General features: G+C 38.4%; 1 protein-coding gene across 1 annotated transcript in view; it reads right to left on the bottom strand.

Annotated features, from left to right (window-relative positions):
* FRMPD4 (FERM and PDZ domain containing 4) overlaps positions 1-20,808 on the bottom strand; it is a 279,887-nt gene extending 259,079 nt beyond the window's left edge. The window contains exons 1-2 of the mRNA XM_027835294.1: positions 20,774-20,808; positions 15,494-15,610 (exon numbers count right to left, since the gene is read on the bottom strand). Coding sequence (XP_027691095.1) covers positions 15,494-15,610; positions 20,774-20,787 — 131 coding nt within the window. The 5' untranslated portion in view covers positions 20,788-20,808. The remainder of the gene's footprint in view (positions 1-15,493; positions 15,611-20,773) is intronic.
* Positions 20,809-21,195: the final 387 nt, after the last annotated feature.

The following is a 21,195-nucleotide window of genomic DNA, read 5'->3' as shown; positions in this document are numbered from 1 at the left end:
ATTATAAGATAGTACCCATTTGACATAACTGGTTGACCTTTATTTTTTTTTAAATAAAAGTATTAATCTATATGGATTCTATATAAATAGGTAACAATTTCAAAGCACATAGGGGCACTGGAGATATTGAGTGGATTGTTGTTTAGTTGTTTCAGTTGCATTTTGTGCAGGAGGACTCCCTGTGACCCCCTTTGGGGTTTTCTTGGCAAAATACTGGAGTGGTTTTCCATTTCCTTCTCAGCTCATTTTACCAGATGAGGAAATTGAAGCATAGAAAGTTGAGTGACTTGCCCAGGGTCACATAGCTAGTAAATATCTGAGGCCAGATTTGAACTCAAGAAGATGGGTGTTCCTGACTCCAGGCCTGGCGCTTTATACACTGTGCCATCTAGCTGGGAGATTCCAAAGCCACTATTTACACAGCTCAGCACTTGAGCAGGGAGATGCATAGGTCACACAATTAGAGCTGGAGTGAGCCACCGAGGTAAACTAATTCTACTCTTTCATTTTATAGCTAATGAAATTGAGACCTAGATAGGTGACGTGTGTAAGCTCATACCGCCAAAATGGTCACATTGAGACTACAGTTCAGGTCCATTGCTTTTTCTCACTTTACTACATGGTGTTCCAGAATGACAGGTGAATAGTCATAGTATAGGCAGGGAAAAGAAAAAAGTCTTTTCTGTATGTGGCTATTGATCTGTGGTATAGAACACAATAATAAAGTATATCTAGCTTTTGTCAGATAAAGAAGAGTTCAAAATTAAACACAAGACTAAGCAACAGTAGCAGTGATCACCAATAGTGCCAACTACTTTACATCACAGAAGGCATCCCCATGTCATGGATCTTGTTGGTCATGGGACCAGAATCTCTAGCCATGACCCACCTCCTTGGGCTCCCAGGTAGGGAGTTCCCCCATCCTGTCACTGCCCCACCTGTCAGTAAATACCCTCTACTTTTCCAGTATGAGGATTAGAAACAAAGGATTATAGGCTGAATGAGACTCTAGAAATCTAGCCCAACCCCTTCATTTTACAAGATAAAGAAAGTGAGGGTCAGAGAGGTAGTGTCACTTACCCAAGATCACAAAGGTTGTAGGTAATAGAGTCAGAATATGAACCCAGGTCCTTTAATTCCAAATCCATCACTCTTTCAACTGTGGTGCTTTGTTTTAGATGAGGAACAAAATAGCTCCTCATCCTGAGAAAAGTTAAGGAGTCTGCACTGTAGCATTATAGAATCCCACAAGGAAAATAAGCAGACTTTACTGAAACACACATAGTCCCCTTTTGTTTCTAAGTTGATTATTAGTATGAGTCGCTATATAATTTCATTTTTAGCTTCTTAGTAATTACTTGCACATACTTTAGGCAGGGTTGGGCCGCCTGTTGGTACCCTGTGGCTTGTGCCTTCATTTCACTCCTACCAAAGCAGTCCTGGAGCTTTCAAGATTAGGTGCAAACCCTATGATCAGACATCAAGTTCTGCTATAAGATGGGCAGTCATACCCCTCTGTAACAGCAACCAGCATGAAAGTGAAGAGGGGGGAAGGAATGACATCATATGTCCATATTAGATGTGATACTTCACTTATGGAACTTGATAGGTGCTGTTCCCAAAGGCAGCCCTCAACTAGGGCATACAAAGTCATAGCTGCGTAAGAGCTTTATCCTCCCCTAAGGCACATTAGCGTGATTACAGCCAACCATGAGGACAAAATGGTACTGGGTTCTATTTTTGGCCCTTAGATGACTCAGGGTGAAACCTTATACAAACCACTTTGCTATTTATTCATTGCCCCAGTTTCTTTCAAATGTAAAATATGTAGCAAGTGCCAATTTATGGGGGTGTCATGAAGATTAATGGACTAGTGATCTTCAAAGGATGCAAAAAATCTCGAATGAAAGGATCTCAAAGGAGAATTAAGGTAAAATGAAATCCCATTCCGGTTATGGTACGCAGTTTGCCTTCTGGGAAAGTTAATCTATAGAGAGATAGTATAATCTTACTGTATGGCCACGTCTTCACTTAAAGTTCTGCAATGAAAGTGAGGGGTATAGAGCTCTAAGGAGATGTTGCTGTTTCCTTAGGCTTTCACACATTTACAAGGCATTTATTCTAGAACACATTTTTTAAAATTCCTTAAATTAAAGACTTATAATGTTGATGAGAGATCTAGTGAGTAAGTGACCTCTGGAGATGAAGCAGTTTGTATATGGGAAGACTATAATTTCAATGTTATAAGTAAAAAGGTGACTATCTTCGGGGTATTATTTATTTTTCAGTTTCAATTCAATTCAACAACTATTTATTAAACATCTATTGTATCCTCAGCTCTGTGCTAGGTGCCAAGTAAGATACAAAATTTAGATAAGACAGACACCCTGACCCCATAGGGCAATCAGCTTAGTGGAAATAAAAGATACTAGGATAGAAGATTAGGACACTATTACCTGATAAGTACATTAACAAAGTTCAGAACAAACTGCTATGTGAGGGCTGAAGGGGAAGTGTTACTTACAAGGGTATCATGTAAATCTTCATGGAGAAGGTACCATTTGGACTGGATATTAAAAGAAGATTAGAAATTCAACAAGTAGGGGAGGGAGTATATTCTGGGCATGGGGAAGATAATGAGAAAAGGAAAGGAAACGTGAAAAACCAGGATGTCTTTTAGCAATAGTTCAGTTTTGCCTTGTGTGTACAGATTAGAACAGGTTATAACATGAATTAAAGCTGGAAAGCCAGGGTGACCAAAGATGATAAAGAATTTTGAATGCTGGGGCAGTTAGGTGGTGCAGTGGATAGAACACCGGCCCTGGCATTAGAAGGACCTGAGTTCAAATCCAGCCTCAGGCACTTAACACTAACTATGTGACCCCAGGCAAGTCACTTAACCCCAATTGCCTCACACACACACAAAAAAGAATTTTGAATGCCAAGGAAAGGAGTCTAAACTTTATTAGGGGGTCATTGTTGGTTTTTAAATAGAGGAGTGGCATGGTCAGCTATCTATATAAGGAAGATTATTATAGCAGTAGTATGAAAGGGGTAGATCAGGAGGGGAATATATGTAGGCGAGAAGACCTGTTGAGAAGGGCAAAGGGAAGGGAAGGGAACAAGCATTTATTAAGTACTTACTGTGTGCTAAGCACTGTGCTAAGTGCTTTACACTTATTATCTCATTGGATCCACACAAAAATGCTAGAAAGTAGATGCTGTTATGATCACCATTCTGAGGCAGAGAAAAGTTAAGTGACTTGACCAGAGTCACACAGCTAGCAAGTGTTTGTGGCCAGATTTGAACTCAGGCACTCTTCCTGACTCCAGGCCTGGCATTCTATCCACTACATCACCAGTCTGTCTCTATTATAATAGTTCAGGTAAGTAGGAGAATTTTACAAAGGTGGAGGCGGAAAGAACTGAAAAGAGGGGGCAGATGCCAGAGATGCTGCAGAGGGACAGTCAATAGACCTTCAAGACTGAATGCAGCTATAAAGGGTGTGGGAAAAGGAAAGTTTTGAAATAGAAAAAGGGGTTTTCACCTTTATCTACCTACTGTCTATCCTTCAAAACTTAGCTCTAATTCGCGTCTTTTATACCCAGATCCCTCCAGCCTGAAGGAGTATCTCCTTTTTTTTTTTAGAATGCTCATGGTAATTATTGCTTATATGGTTCATTAGGCAATTAATCAATTAATCAATAACCTGGTGACACTTCTTTTACTGTAATTTTAAGTGGTTCCATATATATCTAATATCTATAAAAGCTGATCATAGCATAGGGGTGGATCTGGATTCTTTAAGGCAAGATATCAGAGTACACATGCTGACAGTTTCTACTGAGTTGGGAAAACCTCAGGTGTAGTCTTGACCACAGAATGTCAGCATTCCAAAGATCAGCCCAGCTAAGTGCACAGAGGCTTGGCCTCAGTTAGTAGCAGTTGCTTTGGTAGATAATGACACAATACTGCTGGAACCATGGCTGATCCAGTTAGCTGCAGCCACTTTGGCACAAGGAGACCTTCACAGAAGAGATAGACATCCCAATAATGCTAAAAGCAATAGTCCCTTATCACAGCCTTGGCCACTACGGAGCAAGGATAACCAAGGGCACTGCCAAAGTAAATAGACCCAAGTGACTGGAGCAATTAAGGACAGAATGAGTGAGTTTGTCAGAATCTGAAGACAGTGCTCTTCAGGCTTTAGAAGAAAAAAGGAATTGGGTGGTCCTGAGGGAGGCTGCCCTCTGGACAAAACAAATGGAGCTTACTGTAAAATTCTCATCATTAGTCATAAATAGGTATAGGGATGCTTTGGACCTTGCCCCTCTACACATCAGCATAACTCAGTGATGCAGAAAGGGAAAAGGTGTTTAATAGGGAAAAGAAATGTCTTCCTGAGGTGAAAGTGTTGCTTTTCTGCCTGTGATGTCACTCAGTCTCGAATTTCAAACTCTGTTTTTCATCATTACAATGACTTCCAATACGTTAGCTCTTTTATAAGCCATCACCCCTGCACTGACTAAAATCTCCTTCCTTCCTCCTTTTGATCTCTTGGTGAACCATTTCAATTCTATATTGTCTTCTTCTGTTGAGTTCTCCCTCATCCAATCACTGATCATTGATCATGCCATGTCAAGCCCCAGCTGTGGATTACTTGCACAATCCACAGCCATCTCTCCTACACATTTGCTGCCAAATGAAACTGTAGAAAATCATGAAGCTTTGCCAGCTGGGTCTACTACAAATTTATGTTCCATAACCTCAACTGGGCCCTCACTGCTGCAAGGCAATCCTTTTTATCTCCCTAATTGACTCATCCCACTCACCACAGTGGCTTTTCCAAACTGTCTCTCCCTTCCCAAAACTCTCATGGCCCCTCTTTGTATCCCCAGTGCTTAGTACAGCGCTTGGCACACAGTAGGAACTTAATAAATGCTTGCTGATTGATGGAAAAATGCAATAGTTCCTGTCCTCATGGAGCTCATAAATGTAGGGTTTGAAAAAAGATATCTGGCAGTGTTATCAGACTGTCAATTTAATTGATCTGTCAACAAGGGGAAAGGAATAAGCATTTATAAAGCATTACTTATGTGTTAGGCATTATGCTAGACACTTTATAAATATGATCTCATTTGATCCTCACCATAACCCTGTGAAATAGGCAATATTATCATCCCCATTTCACAGTTGAGGAAACTGAGGCAGACAGAGTTTAGTGATTTGCCTAGGGTTACACAGCTATTTAAATGACTGAGGCTGATTTGAACTCAGGTCTTTCTGACTTCAGGTTCCCCCCCCCCCCCACCTAACTGCTTCAACAAAACAATAATGAAACACTTATTAACCATATAATAAATACAGTACCATATGTGGTAGACACTGTACTAAGTGCTGGTGATTCAAAGAAAGGCCAAAACACTATTCTGGCCCTCAGGAGCCCAAGAATCTAGGCAGTCTATTGCCCAGAGCCTTACAGAGTCTTGCTGGAACCAGCTTTAGACAGCGAGAACTGATTGCTAAATTCTTGATGTATTGGTGTTTTGTTGATTGTCTAGACTAACAATAAAAGGTTTCTGAATGCGTAATGACCAAAAATTAATTCAAAATCAACTAAGTAATGAATTCAAGGTGTTTCTGGTAGTGTTCGATCATGTTACATGACCCTACTTCACTGCAGCCTTGGTTTTGGACACAAAGCATGGGAACTTTGCACTGTTCCACTCAAAGCCAACAAACACTGCTGAAATAGGAAAAGAAATCACAAATGGAAAAAAAAAGTTTAAGAAGCCCTGATCTAGACCTAAAGTGATGGAAAAAGTGCTAATAAAATAGGATAAATTTAGAAGTGTGTCAGGTTGCTTTTTTTTTCTCCCAGAGAGCCAGTTGTTAAATATTTGCCAGCACATTGCTGCTTAAAGGTCTCAGATAACTTTATAAAGTGACTTTTTTTTCAGACTACTAGAGGTTTATTACCAGGAGGTGAACCTTTAGATGGTAAATGTTTTGGCCATGTTTGCTCATGAAACATAAAAAGACAAAGCAACCTTAGGTCTTCCCTTTGCTGCATGGAGTGGTGAGAATAGAGGCTGAGCCTGCAAAGAATCACAAGGTTTTCAGACACTGAAATAAAAAAAGAATCTCACAGAAAGGAAGGATGTGTCTGCTGGGTTCTTTTAAGCACCCATGAAGCAGACATTGGGGCTTTTGCTTCTAATGCTAAGGTTTATTTAATCTATTGTATAACTAAAGCAAGAAGGATGGCGATCTTTCAGTAGCTGGTTGACACGAACAGTCAGCATGAAGTATGGATGGCACTTGGTTAGGAACTAGATTGAGTGGCTTACATATAGTAGAGCCTTATCAGGGGAGGTAAAACATCATAACCTTCCTGCAGCAAACTTTTCTAGGTTTGTGTGTATGACTTGTTATTGAGCCAAGCCCGTCCACCAAGATGCGGTCATTACTAAGACTGCAAAGAGTTAGAACAAAAGTCAGTCTGGCAAACTTCTTGAAATACTTAATTAGAACAAATTTAACATGAAGAGAAAGTAGACTGTATATCAGGGTCACATAGTAAACAACATGTACTATGTACTTGTACTCAGAGCACTAGGGTAATTGGGTAGAGTCTATGGACTTGCTCTTAGAACAATGTTTTTAAATGAATAGGATTACAAAGGAGAACAATTAAATTTATAAAAACATTAAAAATATTAAATAAAATGAAATTTAAAATAGTGAAATATTAAGAAAAAATACAAACAAGTTCACTGACCCCAGGTAAAGAGCCCCTGTTCTACAGCATGCATGGGTTTCAATTAGCATACTAAGGAATCTTTCATCACCTCCTACTGGCCCTCTTCCCTTCTCTCTTCTAATTCAATAGGGAAGACAGCAATGGAAAGACACACCTACTGCCAAAATGTTCTGAGTCCTCTCAGGCCAGCCCCAGGTTGGAACCATCAGCCAGAGTACCCAGTTGGCTCTAGGTAGAGTCCAGAGTTTTTCACCCTGCTAGTGCCACAAGCTACGATCAAAATTGCTCTCTACAAGGGTTGGCTCATCACAGAAATGAGTGTTCCAAAAACTGCTCCAAGGAGTCGAAGGGTGGCCAGCAGCCCCAAGGTAATATATCAATTACAGTCTGCTATGAAAACCTGGCTTGGCAGGTGTTTTGCTCTTCACAGGTCAGCAGGCATTGTGTTTCTAAGTGGCTCTTGTGACCAACACCAGGTATACCCCTAAGGGCTACCTAATAACAGAAAAGAAAACAGCCCAGCTCTGTTGAGAAGTTAATCGTGCTGGCTATTGTTGGGACTGAATGTGTACTCAGTTCAACTGTTTGTTTGTTGCAATCAGGCACACTTCAATGGTGTCAGATGATCACCATCCCTGGAGTCCATTAGAGAAACAAGCAAAATGTCTCAGGAGATTTTTCCTGGAATAAATGGCAGTGTAAGCAAATCAGCAAAGTTTCAGGATCAAGTATATGGGGAAAATGAAGCCAACTCTGATTTCGATCCTGGCATTTGGGGAAGTTTACATAGCCCAGGCCATTCTGCAGTCTGCCAAGGGAGATAGGAAATGATAGTGTCACTCATTAGTTTTTCCATTAAGAGCTCTTCTATCAGTTTTGAAAACTGTTACCTTCCTGCGGGGAGCTGCCATTATTAGCTCAGCAGACAGGTGTGTTATCAGTTTTGAAAGGAATCAAATTTGGTTCAGCGAAGGGAATAAACATCTCAGAACATTCAGGCTGGGAAGCATTTCCATTGACACTACATAATTACCTTTCATTTCATGTAATGATGCTATTGCATTTTCTTTGTTCCTCCAATTTCAAAATTATAATATGTCTACTTCCACTTGAATGGATGTATGGGATTGCAAGGAACCCATTTAACTAAAAGGCAGTTTTTGCTCTCGCAACAAGCACATTGTCTGCGCTTTATGCAAGGATTCATTGTGAACACTAGGAAGTGATAGGTTTTATTTAAGAATCCTTAATCAAACAATACAAAATTAGGTGAATTGCTCCTTCTCCAACATAATTTTATTACTTAATTCTGTGGTTAGAAACCCCTCTAATCCATGTAATAGACCAAACCATCTCCCCAAAACATCCCCCTACTACAGGAGCATAAATAGAAATTCTCAATGTGTTCCTTTGCCACTTCTATTCCTAGTAAAGAAAAGGTAACACATTTAATCTTTTTGGATCTTTTAGTGTTTGAGCATTCATAAGAAACACATCCTAGGAAATGCAAGACGTTGAAGTCTGTAGTTTGTGGGCAAATTAAACAAGTTTCTGTATATATCATATCTCAACTTGGTCTTCACTACTCTTTTACACAAGATCATTGGGGTGTGACAGGAAGAAAGGAAAGGAACTACCATACACAGTGTAAATAAGCATATAATTTAATTAACAAGATATTTATTAGCTGCTTATGATGCTCGTCTTTAGCTAAGTATTGAGTTATAAAGATAAAAAATGGCACAGGTGATATTGCCTAGGTGAGGGGAGAGGTGGAGAAGGAAAAAAGAATATGGCACCGACAGAGACAAGCATACTACGTTGTAAGGTACCATGGGACAAAGAGGAGATCAGATGTGATGCACTAAGAAAATTTCAGTAGGAATTTATAAAGGTCAAAGGAGGCTTCATGAAGGAGATTGAACCTGAGCTGAGTTTTTGAATGAGGATTGTGAAAACGGGAGATTAAGAGAGTACATTCAGTCATAGGAGATGGATTACACACATGCCAAAAAATGGAAGATGGCATATTAAGGTCTGGAAATAGTTTAATAGTACAGTTAAAATAAATAGTACAGTTGGAAGGTTGGATTGTGAAGCGGAATAATTGTGAAACAAATCTGGGAAGGAAGGTTAGAACTATATTATGGAGAACCTCATATACTAACCTTATATAAGGAGGCTATATATTTTTCTCAAGGCAATAGGCAGCCAGCGAAGGTTTTTGAGAGGGGTTGTAGGGTGGAGAGGATGGCGTTAAGATTTGTGCCTTAGGAAGAGATTGCTTCAGCATATCTGAGAAGGATGGATTGAATAGGAAAAAGATTGAGATAAACGCCAGGAAAAATCCTCCCCCCACAAACCGCCCCCCCCAACATAATATAGTGAAGATGTCACTGGACTCAAAGGCAAAAAGGTCTGAGTTCAAATCCTGCCTTAGAAGCTTACTGTGTGACTCAGGGAAAGTCTCTCAGCCTCAGTTTTTTCATTTGTAAAAGGAGACGGTTGTATTTGAAGCCCTCTGAGGTCACTTCAAATCTCAGATCCTAAAGCTACCAAAGAATGTTGAAAGAAAATACATAATTCTATTAAAACCGATGGAAACATATTGTGAAGATTGACAGGGGGATTGGTTAGGTAAATACTTAGTTAATAGTCATTTATTAAGCACCTGCTATGTGCCAGGCACTGTACCAAGTGCTGGGGATATCAATAAAACGGCAAAACGTAGTCCTTGTTATCAAAGATCTCACAATCTAATGATTAAAGTTAGGTCTTCGTGATTTCTAAATTCCATAATTATAAATTCCCACTGTAGTCTAGTAACTCCTTTTCTTCTTGGTGTTTTCAGAGACTGATAATAGGCACACATGCACACATAAATACACAGACATTCCACTTTTTCAGATGGTGTTCCTTCAGATCCGAGTACCTAAAATACATTCTGTATCAGTTACTGCAACCTTTGTTAGGTGGTAATGGCTAAATCTCAATCAAGTTAGGCAATATTAACACTAATGAGAGAATGCGAATCCCCTCTTACTAATATCCAGCTATTCACTGGCCAGAATTAAGAGTTAATCTGGGGGCAGCTAGGTGGCACAGTGCATAGAATACCAGCCCTGGAGTCAGGAGGACCTGAGTTCAAATCCAGCCTCAGACACTTGAGGCTTACTAGCTGTGTGACCCTAGGCAAGTCATTTAACCCTGATTGCCTTGCCAAAAAAAAGTTAATCTGCATCAAGGACATAGTGACTCAATTTATATGGGAGTTCTCTACAGAACGGCAAGGATGTGTACCTGACCCAATGACACCATTTTTGAGTCATGTAATAATGATGCTTAGAAAGAAAAAAGACCAAGGAGAAAATAAACTAGTTAACTTTGGGACTTTAAGAGTCATCCTTGATGTGGTGTACAAATAATCCCATTCCCTCTTCCCTAAAGTTACACAGTCTATTTTCACTACCTTACTATCACTTTCTCTACCTATTTCATCTTTTAAAAAGTTTAAAAATATGTATCTTTTGTTTTACATTTAATTTATTTTTGGCGATGACCTTCTTTTAGCCCTTCTGTTCCAAGCTAGCCTTCTCTTTTATTGAAGATTTAAAAAGAAAAAAAAACTCTGCAGTTCAGCAAAACCAAACAATGGTAGATCAACCTTGTCTGACACTAAATGCACCTCTTCTGCCTTATACCTGGCTCATATGTAGATTTTTCCTCCTATAAACTGAACCATATGATTCTGTCTTAAAAGCTGTATTATAAAAAAATAGTGAAGTCTTTACTCTATTTAATTTTAACAGTGGGAAAAAATGGACTTGGAATCCAAGGACCTGCATTCAAATACAAGCTCTTACTATGTGATCTTGGGCAAATCACTTATCCAGGCCTTATTTTCTTTATTGTAATAAATGAAGGTGTTGGATCCAAAGACTTCTTAGGTGTCTTCCAGCTCTAAATCTATTATCCCATGAACTTGTTTAAAAGAGTGTGGAGTATGGTCTTCAGGTTTTTAAACTATGGATAGAGAATCTCAGGTTGATAATTTTATAATTAATGGTCCTTCAGTTCATTGCATCTCTTGGCTAGGTCAAGTTATGTCTTTGTAGCAATATGAGGTCAAACTCCTCATATTTTACAATTGTATTAAATGTCCACCTGTAGCTACCTCTGTGCTTAACTCATAGGGTAGAATGTTAATTATAGGAACACAAAGTTTTGACCTGGGCAAAGATGTGTGAAGCACCATGATTCTAGTAAGGCATCTGGAAGAATTGTGAATAAGGAAGGCAGGACGCTTTAGTGCGGTGCAGACCAGGGACAATTCCTTCTCTGCACTCCCTATGGTCACCAAAATATGGAGGATCTTGCATTCTAGGGGAAAGAACATTTTTTTCTTTAGGATTTGAGAAGCTATGCATAATTTGCGAGCAAGTAGTTGGACAGAACCCAATGAACTTTTCTCCTTTCTTTAACTAACCATGTATCTTTCTCTTTCTCTTATGATCTCTGTAACTTGTGACCTTTTTTTCCCTTATCTGTTGGTTTACTGTTTTTCTCTCATTTCTTTCCTACTCTCAGTATCTTCCACCTTCCATCTTCTCTTTCTTCTGCTCTATTTCCATTTCCCTTCCCTTTTCAACTGGACATAACATAAAACTGATCCATTTTAAGTTTAAAAATGAAACTTTTCTAAAATGTATATACATATATGCAATATCATTTAATCCTCATGACAGCTCTGGGAGGCAACTTCTATTATCCACATTTTAGAACTGGAGAAAGTGAGGCAGAGGTTAATGACTTGCTAGTCATTAGCTAGACATAGCTAGTAATTGTCTGAGGCTGAATCAGATCTTTCAGGCCCACTGCTCTACCTGCTCTGACACCGAGTAATAGGGCAACTTCTCACAAGCTTTGAGCCTTTCAGAAGCATATTTTGAAGGAAAGGTACTATCCCTGAATCCAAGAGTTGGAAGAGACACCAGAGCCCATCCATTCTACCCTCTACATGAAGAGGAATACCTTCTGCCACACAGCCACTAGCCTGTCATCCAACCTTTGCTAAAAGTGAAGGAGAATTCTCTGTCTCCAACCACTCCTCCCAGTTCTGCCCACTTGAGTGAGTTAGAATGAATCTGATCCCCAGAGAGAATATAAGATCTTTGAGAGAAGAAACTGTTTTTTTGTTTGTTTGTTTCCTATTCCTATTGCACATGGTAGGCATTCAGTAATGCTTGTCAGTTGACTCATTGATCTCTCATTAATAAGATACTTATAAGCTACTTGAAGACAGTTAACACCACTCCTTCTGCCCCCTCCTCCAAATTCACTTAACAAAGTGAGGCTTAACATCCTCACTTTCTTGAACTGATTCTTACATAGCATGCATCTTCATGTAGACTGTCATTATCCTACTTGTTCTCCTCTGGGTATTCTATGAAAGTCCTTTTTGATTGAGTTGCCTCATTATTTAGCCACTAGACTCTGAACTGGAGATTCTGTGTTTATTCTTCAGCTTGATATTTCATTGAGGGCACTGAGCTAATCATACCCATACACATACTTTGTTAAAGTAATGACAAAGTCACAAATAACAGATCTTGATGCTTTCAAAAGGAATTATACAGGAATGCAGATTTACTTTCAAAATGCCCTTTTAATTTCTAAGAATAATGAATGGAATGCATTCAACCAGCACACCATAGCTTCATGGATGTGCAGGTAATGAGAAGATCTCTTTGTGACTGTGACTAACAGTAGTCAGTAGGTAAAGGGATGCTGGAATAATGACCAATATTTATTTAATTAATTAGTGAGAGAGTAGGAATCCAACCAGAGAGAGATTTGATGATCTTATTCAAAATGGGGGCTCCTTGACACCAGGAAATTTTAAAGGCTTTTAAGGTGAGAAGCAAATGAAAAAGTTCTACTGGACAGTTTGGTTTGTAAAAAATTTGCTAATTAGTAACTACTGCAGGCCTGCCATTAGGTTGTGCTTTGGTCTTTCTGAGTCATAATACAGTATCAGTGTTGAATCAACACAAGGACAAGTACTTTAAAATGTCAACAAGATGAGTAGAAACACACATAGATGAAGCTGACTTCAGACCTGTGACCTTACATCACTTTGTTTCTGTTTGGGTTTCTACTTATTGATCAAAAAAGATCCAGACTGGATGAGATACAGACCAAAAATCCAATCTAGTAAATACAAAAATTGATTTTAAACTGAAAGACCTGATAAACAGCTCCAAAAAACTATTATCAATTTATTTTTAAACTTGCATTCATTCCAGCAAATAATTTATTTTTCCATTTAAAAGCTTTACATTTTAAGCCAAAGAATCAGAGCCATCTTGATAGTTATGGCCCTGGGAGAGGAAGTTAAATGCATTAGGGCCTTTATTACAAAAAAAAATGGCACAATATGATAGTTGAGATATTTTCTTTCTACCTTGGGTGATCTGGAAAAATATATTCATTCCAAATTCAGAGTTGTCAAAATTTCACATTTCCCTAATTATTTAAATTTTGGGATGTAATTTTTTCCCCCAAAGACGTGTATCTACTATCCTTGGAGCAGATACACAGGGATACTTGGGAGTACTGGGAGTTGCATACAAGTTCATGAGGCACAGAATCTTTGCGTTGGATGGGACCTCAGAGGTCATCTAGCCAAACCTATAGAACAACACTAATACCCTCTACAAACTACATAATTAGAGGTCATCTAGTCTTTACTTGAAGTAGCTACTTCTAGAGGAAAGTTGTTCCACTTTTGAATATCTTTAATTATTAAGAAATTTTCTTAATGGAATCTAAAATTTCTTTAGTTCTGATCATCTTAATCTGCTTCTTTGAAATGTCTCCTTACTGTTCTTAATTCCATTCTGTTCTCTTGTACAAAAAAGAATATGTCTACTCCCGCTTCCATATGACAGCCCTTTAAAATTAAAAGGCAATTATCATGTCCCTCCTAAGCCTTATCTTCACCATGCCTGAAAAGACATGATGTTAAGACCCTTGATTATCCAGGTTGCTCTGCTCTGCATTTGCTCCACATTATTATTGCTCCATACTACAGATATATAACTGACTAGGATAGAATAAAGAATGTTCACCTTCCTTAACATGGACACTATGCTTTTCTTTATCTGACTGAGGCTCGTATTCACTTTTGTGGTTGTCCTATAAAGCTACTGACTCTCTGACTCTCAGTCCACTAACATCACTGGATCTTTCAAATAACCTGTCATTTTCTCCTATCTTATAAAGATAATATTTTAAAATAATGTATAAGATTTTCCATCTATTCCTCTTCAATCTCATCTTATTAGATTCTACCTTGTCAAGATAATTTCAGATTCTGACTGTAATGCACTGTGTTAGCAATCCCTCCTACCTTTATGTCATATGCAAATTTTGTAAGCATGCCATCTGTGCCTTAAGCAAGTCACTGGTAAAAATGTTAAAAGTGAGGGCCAAATGCAGATCCCTGGAGGAACTCCACTGGAGATTTCCTTCTCAGCTGATAGAATCCTGGATTATAGCTTCATATGTAACAATGATTGCTTCTTGAATCCAGCCATTTAACCAGTTTTCCATAAATCCCACTAGAATATGATTCAGCCCATAAGTTTCCATATGTTCCAGAAGGGCATAAGAAACAATCTCTCCACTAGAGCACAGAGTACAAGTATCTGTCATGTTATTAAAATCATGAGCACTCCAGCTTCAAATCTATTTCTGCATCTGAATAAAATTAAGCATGTCTCATTTAAGTCTGAGTTAGGAATAAATGATGAATCAAAAACTAGGTCTTTCTATTTTGTCCACTTATTTATTTGGGGATGGTAAAGAGGGCACATATATCATAAAATAGCCAAAAGAACTTATTCAATGCAATGTCAAAGAGTAAGGACACAATATTTTGCTCAAGCAATGATGAATCAACAATCACTGTAATTAAATGCTATGCCTTAACTCTCTGACAAGTTAATCTTTTAGGGGAAGAAGAACTAGTAGTTGTGGCAATATAAGAAAGGAAATTAAACTTTGCTTAACTGGAATGCTCAGCAAATGGGATTACTTTGGTTACTTCTCAATGAAGTAGTAGTGTGATATTAAAATAGCAACAGATCCCTGTTGGGCACCCGTTGACTTAGAAATCCACAAATTAACATTATCTATGTTGTGCTGTATTGCTATTTACTTTGTTAAATATTTCCCAATTACATTTTAATCTGGTTCAGTGTTTGCAGGACAGTGAATTTGACATCACTGCGCTAGAGTACACATTCTAGGTCAATCATTGGGTTCTGGAAGTATTTCTAAATTAAATCAGTCTACTTTTATGACATTACCAAGTAGAGCAGCATGAATATAATGCACTCCTTTGATGACTAAATATTTTCCAGTCTTTCTGAATTATTTTTCACATGAATTCTAGTACAGAAGTGCAATTAGTGAAGTGTCAAAGTACATAAATTGGACTGAAGGCATACTGACCCCAAGGCTTTCCTGGAAGTTTGTCTAAATGTGTATGTGTGCATAGACTCACATGTGCACGTGTATGTGTTTTATTTTTCACATAAGTCCAGGATATGAGCATTTTTTATTCCCATTTCCTTCTCTGTACCAACAGCAGAGTGTTCCATATTGTCCTAGGTAATGGAGAGATCCAGTTAATCAAGATTTTACTACATAGCTCGTCAACTTACTCGATGAAGTAGTCTCTTCCATCTCTGTTTGCCGTCATCTCCCATCCATAAGGTGGCACCTGGTTCAAGCCCCAGGTTCCTGAGGGAGGTGGCCAGCCTGAAGCCTTGGTTCTGTGGCTGTAAACCAAACAAACAAACATTGTTATTACTCATCTTCTGGATATTTCCATGGAGAAAAGTCTAAGAGTATAGAACCATAGGGAAAGGACCTTGGATACCAGCAAATTCAATCCCATTACGGTACATTAAAAAAAAAAAATTAGGATCCCCACATCTACGTATCTTTGTAAGGACCATGCCTAGGCCAGTGATTATTCCCAAACAAAGTTCAAAGCTCAAAGACCCTTGCAAAAACAACCTGCAAATCAATATGCAAGCAAACATTATCATGTTGATTTTTACTTAGGGAAAGTCTTTTGATTTTGTTGGTATAGAGAACTCTTAGGTAAGGAAACTGTAAAGCAACGTGAGTCAGCACCTTCTTTGCAATTTATAATCTTACAGAATTGCTCAGAGCATTATGAAGTTAACTGACTTGGCCAGAGTCACATAGCTATGATATGTCAGTGGCAAGACTTGAACTGAAATCTTTTAGACTTGAAATCCAGATCTCTACTATATCAGCTTGCCTCTTTACTTAGTGCTAACAAAACAAGCAGTTATGAAATTATAATAGATAAACAAATATGTCTTCTGGACACTCAATGAAGAATGTACCTTATATAGCTATACATTACTATTTTTGAAATGTATATGGATATTTTGTGATTAATAAAATACAAATGTATTTAAAACATTTCTGAATTCATAATAGGCATGCATCATATATCTCAACAAATGGATGCTAACATTACAACTACTTCCTTGTGGGGATTTTTGGATTAAAAAAACTGTTTTTTTAAAGTCCCTCATATCATTTTTGAAAGGGTTGGAAAGCCCTCGCCCAGCCGTATGCCTCATATACCTTGATCTTAGTTGAAATGCCCACCCATGGAAGGAAATTACAGCTTTTATGAACCTTCTGTAGGGAACACTAAACCTTTGTCCCCTGCCTCCTCAGTCCCAAATCAAGATTTAAGAACTATGACTAATTAGACACCAGCCAGGTGCATTATAAAGCCTAAGGCAAATCATTGATGTAAAATTCTGGCATAAACCCACATATTAGCTTTTTATACCTCTCAATGCCCAGTGGAAGTTTGTTCCAAGAGCAGATTGAAAGTAACTGTGGATAGTAAAGCAGAGGTATGCCATGTTCTAGGTGGCTGGTGTTCCAGGAATAAATAATACACAGAAACAGCTCAAAGTCACAATCATCAGAGGTGCACAAGCATATATTATCCATAACCAATTACTCAAATTTAGATAATAGGGCTCCAAGAAAGATTCTTCAAGGAGCTCTCCTTGGGCAAAGTATACTCAGAAATACCCTAACTGGGCCCCGTTGCTATTAGAAGTCACTAAACATTGGCAGTTTGAAGAGGTAATTATGCTTGAGAAAGGGAAAAGAATGATTCTTAGAGTCGCTTTTAAATACTTTTCAAAATTGATTTTAATTTGGTACTATGAATGCTGATGAATTTGAATATGTATATGGGCCCTGAGGTACATTTTGTGATATCACAACATGTGTTTCCTTTGGGGAAGAATTAGGGGAGACACGATAGTTATCTTTAAGCACTTAAAGGGCTGTCTTCTGAAAGAGGATTAGAGTTCTACTTGGTCCTGGGGATAATGGGTGGAGGCGGTAAAGAGGCAGATTTATACTTGAAATAAGGAGAACTTTTGCTGTTGTTCAGTCAGTTTTAACTCTCCGTGAGCCCATTTGGGATTTTCTTAGCAAAGATACGGGAGTGATTTGCCATTTCCTTCTTCCAGCTCATTTTTACAGATGAGGAAACTGAGGCAAATGGGGTTAAGTGACTTGCCCCCAGTCACATAGCTAGTAAATGTCTGAGGCCAGATTTCATCTCAGGAAGTTGGGCATTTCTGACTTCGGACCCAGCATTCTCTCTACTGCTCGACCTAGAGGCCCCAAAATATAATTGCTGTTAAAAGCATTTCAGTCATGTCCAACTCTCTGACCCCATTTGGGTTTTTCTTGGCAAAGATGCTGGAGTGATTTGCCATTTCTTTCTCCAGCTCATTTTTATAGATGAGGAAACCAAGGCAAACAGGGTTAAGTGACTTGTCTAGTATCTGAGACCAGATTTGAACTCAGGAAGATGAATCTTTCTGCTTCCCAGTCCAGTGCTCTATATCCTGTGCCACCTAGCTGCCCAGGGAAAACTTGGAGCTATCTAAAAGCAAAATGGACTGTCTTGGAAGGTGGTGAGTTCCCAACTCATTTAATGTCTTCAAGAAAAGCACTTGTTAGAAATGTTGTACAGGGAAATAGTTGTTCAGGTACATGTGGTTCTCAAATGCTACAGAAGCATATATGTCAGATGATGTGATATCAGTATGTGATGACACTTTTATAGACTCCATAGAAACATAGTTTAGAGACTTCAGGTAGATTAGTGTTTATAATGGAGTGCCCAGTCCTGTACTTTCCCTAAACCTTTGAAGTAACTGTAGAAGATAGTAAGGAAGAGTACTGAGCAGAGCATGTAAATGTAAATGTATATCACTGCTAAGTGAGACCCTTTCTCTGCTAGGAAATCAAGAAAGGAAAGCAAGGATTATGGTATTGGCAACCAGCTTGGAAATACACCAGGAAAAACTGAGATCTATGAAATAATTTTTATCTGTAAAATTAGAGGACTAGAGTGAATGAAATTTAAAGCCCTATCTAGCAATAAAAATCTTAGGCATTTCATCTATTGCTTGGGGGTCCCTGCTCTGAATAATACAGCACAGGTAGTTTTCTCTTCCTAAAGTGATGGAGATATTCTCCTCTCCTGTCCTCTTCTGTCCTCTGCTTTCCTGACCTTTCCTCTCCTGATCTCTCCCATCCTCTCCTATACTCTCTTCTCCTGTCTTGTCCTTTAATGTCCTGTCCTATGCACTCTTGTCCTGTTCCCTGCTGTCCTTTATTATTCTGTCCTCTCTTTTCCTTTCTAGGGATGAAGACTGTACAAAGCCCTGCTGACCCAGCTTATTTTCATGTTACCTTATTGTGATACTTGATATGTTCTTTAATCCATTGGAAGGCCGTTTGGTACAGCAGAAAGAGCACTGGTTGTGCAGTAGGAACACGTGGGTTCAAATCCCACCTCTGAGATTTCCTACTTGTATGACTTTGGGGAAGTCACAGTCTCCCTGGATCACAGTTTCTTCATCTTTAAAATGTGGAAAGTGGTGGTCATATGGTGAATGAAATGGTCTCTAGCAGACTTTCCATCTCTATCTATGGAGATCTTATGATTCCAAAACATCTGCTGTATTAATTTAAGCCCTTTTATTTTGTACCATATTCTGTGGACATGAGAAACAATGGAGCCCAGTAGCTTCCTCATAAGAACTCTGTAGGTCCCTTTCTTTTTCTTACACTAGTAAAGCAATCTTAATTTCTTTAATTTTCCTCTCATAGAACATCCTTTTTAATTCTTTTAATCATCTTCATCAATTTCTCCATGATTCCCAAGTTTCTTCTAATTAAAAGTATGTGAGCCTATGATAAAGTTGGTGACAGAAACCAAGAATCTGGGGCAGTTAGGTGGGGCAGTTAGGTGGCGCAGTGGATAGAGCACCGGCCCTGGATTCAGGAGGACCTGAGTTTAAATCCGGCCTCAGACACATAACACTTACTAGCTGTGTGACCCTGGGCAAGTCACTTAACCCCATTGCCTAGCCAAAAAAAAAAAAAAAAAGAAAGAAACCAAGAATCTGCCTAATACAAAAAGAGACAAACATAAACTTCTGGCCTTCATACATACAAAAAAGGACAACAGACTTTATTCCTTTTATATGCAAAAGTAGGCAAGCGAAGAATTCTCTAATGAACATTATAGATACACACTTCACTGTTTTGATATATAACATAAGCCATTGAATGCTAAGCAGAAATAATATAAAACCCATCAATTCCTTAAGAATAGTAATTGCTGTGACTACTAGTACTCTCCACAAATTTGTAAGACTTTCTAAGGCAATCTTGTACTACAACTACTTTGATATATGCATGTAGATTCAGTTGAATTCTATCCATTTATTCACAAAGTTTTCCAAAATCAGAATACCATATGATATAACTCAATAACCAAAAGAGAAGGGATGTCCATGTAGAGAACTCAACAGTTTCTTTGGGGTTATGGATATTATGAAATTATTATAAATTATGGACATTTATCACCATCCCAGTGTGAATACCCAAGGTAGTATCTGTTTGGACAACCTCAAGGACAAGTGGTTAGCCCTGCACAACATTAGGACCATCCTACTATCTCTCCAGAGCCTGCTAGGAGAACCTGACGCTGACAGTCCATTGAAAACCTATTGAATTCTGGACAAACCCCATAGCCTCTAAAAAGTACATGCTGAAAACCTACATGAAGCAGGGGACTAGCCAAGAACACTGACCCCAGATGCCCAGCCTCCTTTCCCTTCCTCGTGGGTGTGTGTGTATGTGTGTGTGTGTGTGTGTGTGTGTGTGTGTGTGTGTGTATGTGCATGTGTATATCTGAGTGTATGTATCTTTTCCCCTTCCACATGACCTGTCTTCCTTCTTCTCTCTTTGTGTATAGGATTGTATCATAGACAATTTTTCTTTTTCTTTAAAAATGTTTATCTTAAACTGTCTCTAGTTGAGACCTTAACATTAATGTATAAATAACTTTTGTTTTCTCAAAAGCCAAAAAAAAAATCCTTCCCCTAATGAGGCTAACTTATTAAAAAACAAATAAATGAACCATCCCTCCTCCCCGCTTTTTAAGCCTTAATCACCATTGGGGAAAGACAGAGTGCTTTCAAATATAATTTACATGTAAAGTAGAGAATTACAATAGAGATCTGGAGGAAGCCTGAATTTCATTACAAACATTACAAAGCATGTGCAGGAAGCAGTGAACAACATTTCAGCAAGATGTCACCAAATAAAACCTCCAACCATAAACAGAACACTTGGCTTAATTAGGATACGGATGAGATCTAAGGATCCTAACCCATCTTAACACATAACACAACAAACAAATGAATATTTTTTAAAAGGAGACAACTTAACATCTATTTCCTAATTTGTTGGTATCAACTAAATTAATTTGGAGAGCCTTAGTAACATTGAACAAATTAAACATACAAATAAAGGAAATAAGAGATGCATCTACAATTTTATCTTGCTTAGAAAGCTCCATGATAAACAAACTGCTAAATAACTCTAGTAGGTGTTTGGATTTTTTTTCTTTCCCCTGATTGAGGATTTATGATGCACTATCATTGTGAAAACATAATCTGACATCAATCTGTCTTTGCAGTCTTGTGTCTTATTACTTCTTACCTTCAGGTACTTAAACCGAACTCAACTATCTTGTTCATTCACCATCTTCTATACTGGTGCTACACTTTGCTATCTCCATGTCTCTACTCAAAATTCAATGCCTTGAATTCTTTCCTTCCCAATAACTAATGAATTCCAATTCATTCTTTGAGGCACAATTCAAATAAAACCTTTCTCTGTGGAGCCTTCTCTGTTCAATCCAGTGTCATAGCCTTTCCTCCTTGACATGCACAAAATACTTTGCACCTTCTTTATGGTTTTATTC

This window comes from Vombatus ursinus, unplaced genomic scaffold, assembly GCF_900497805.2.
Source record: "Vombatus ursinus unplaced genomic scaffold, bare-nosed wombat genome assembly UNPS02014814.1, whole genome shotgun sequence".
In the NCBI taxonomy this organism is placed as follows: domain Eukaryota; kingdom Metazoa; phylum Chordata; class Mammalia; order Diprotodontia; family Vombatidae; genus Vombatus; species Vombatus ursinus.
This window is presented reverse-complemented; position numbering and strand designations above follow the sequence as displayed.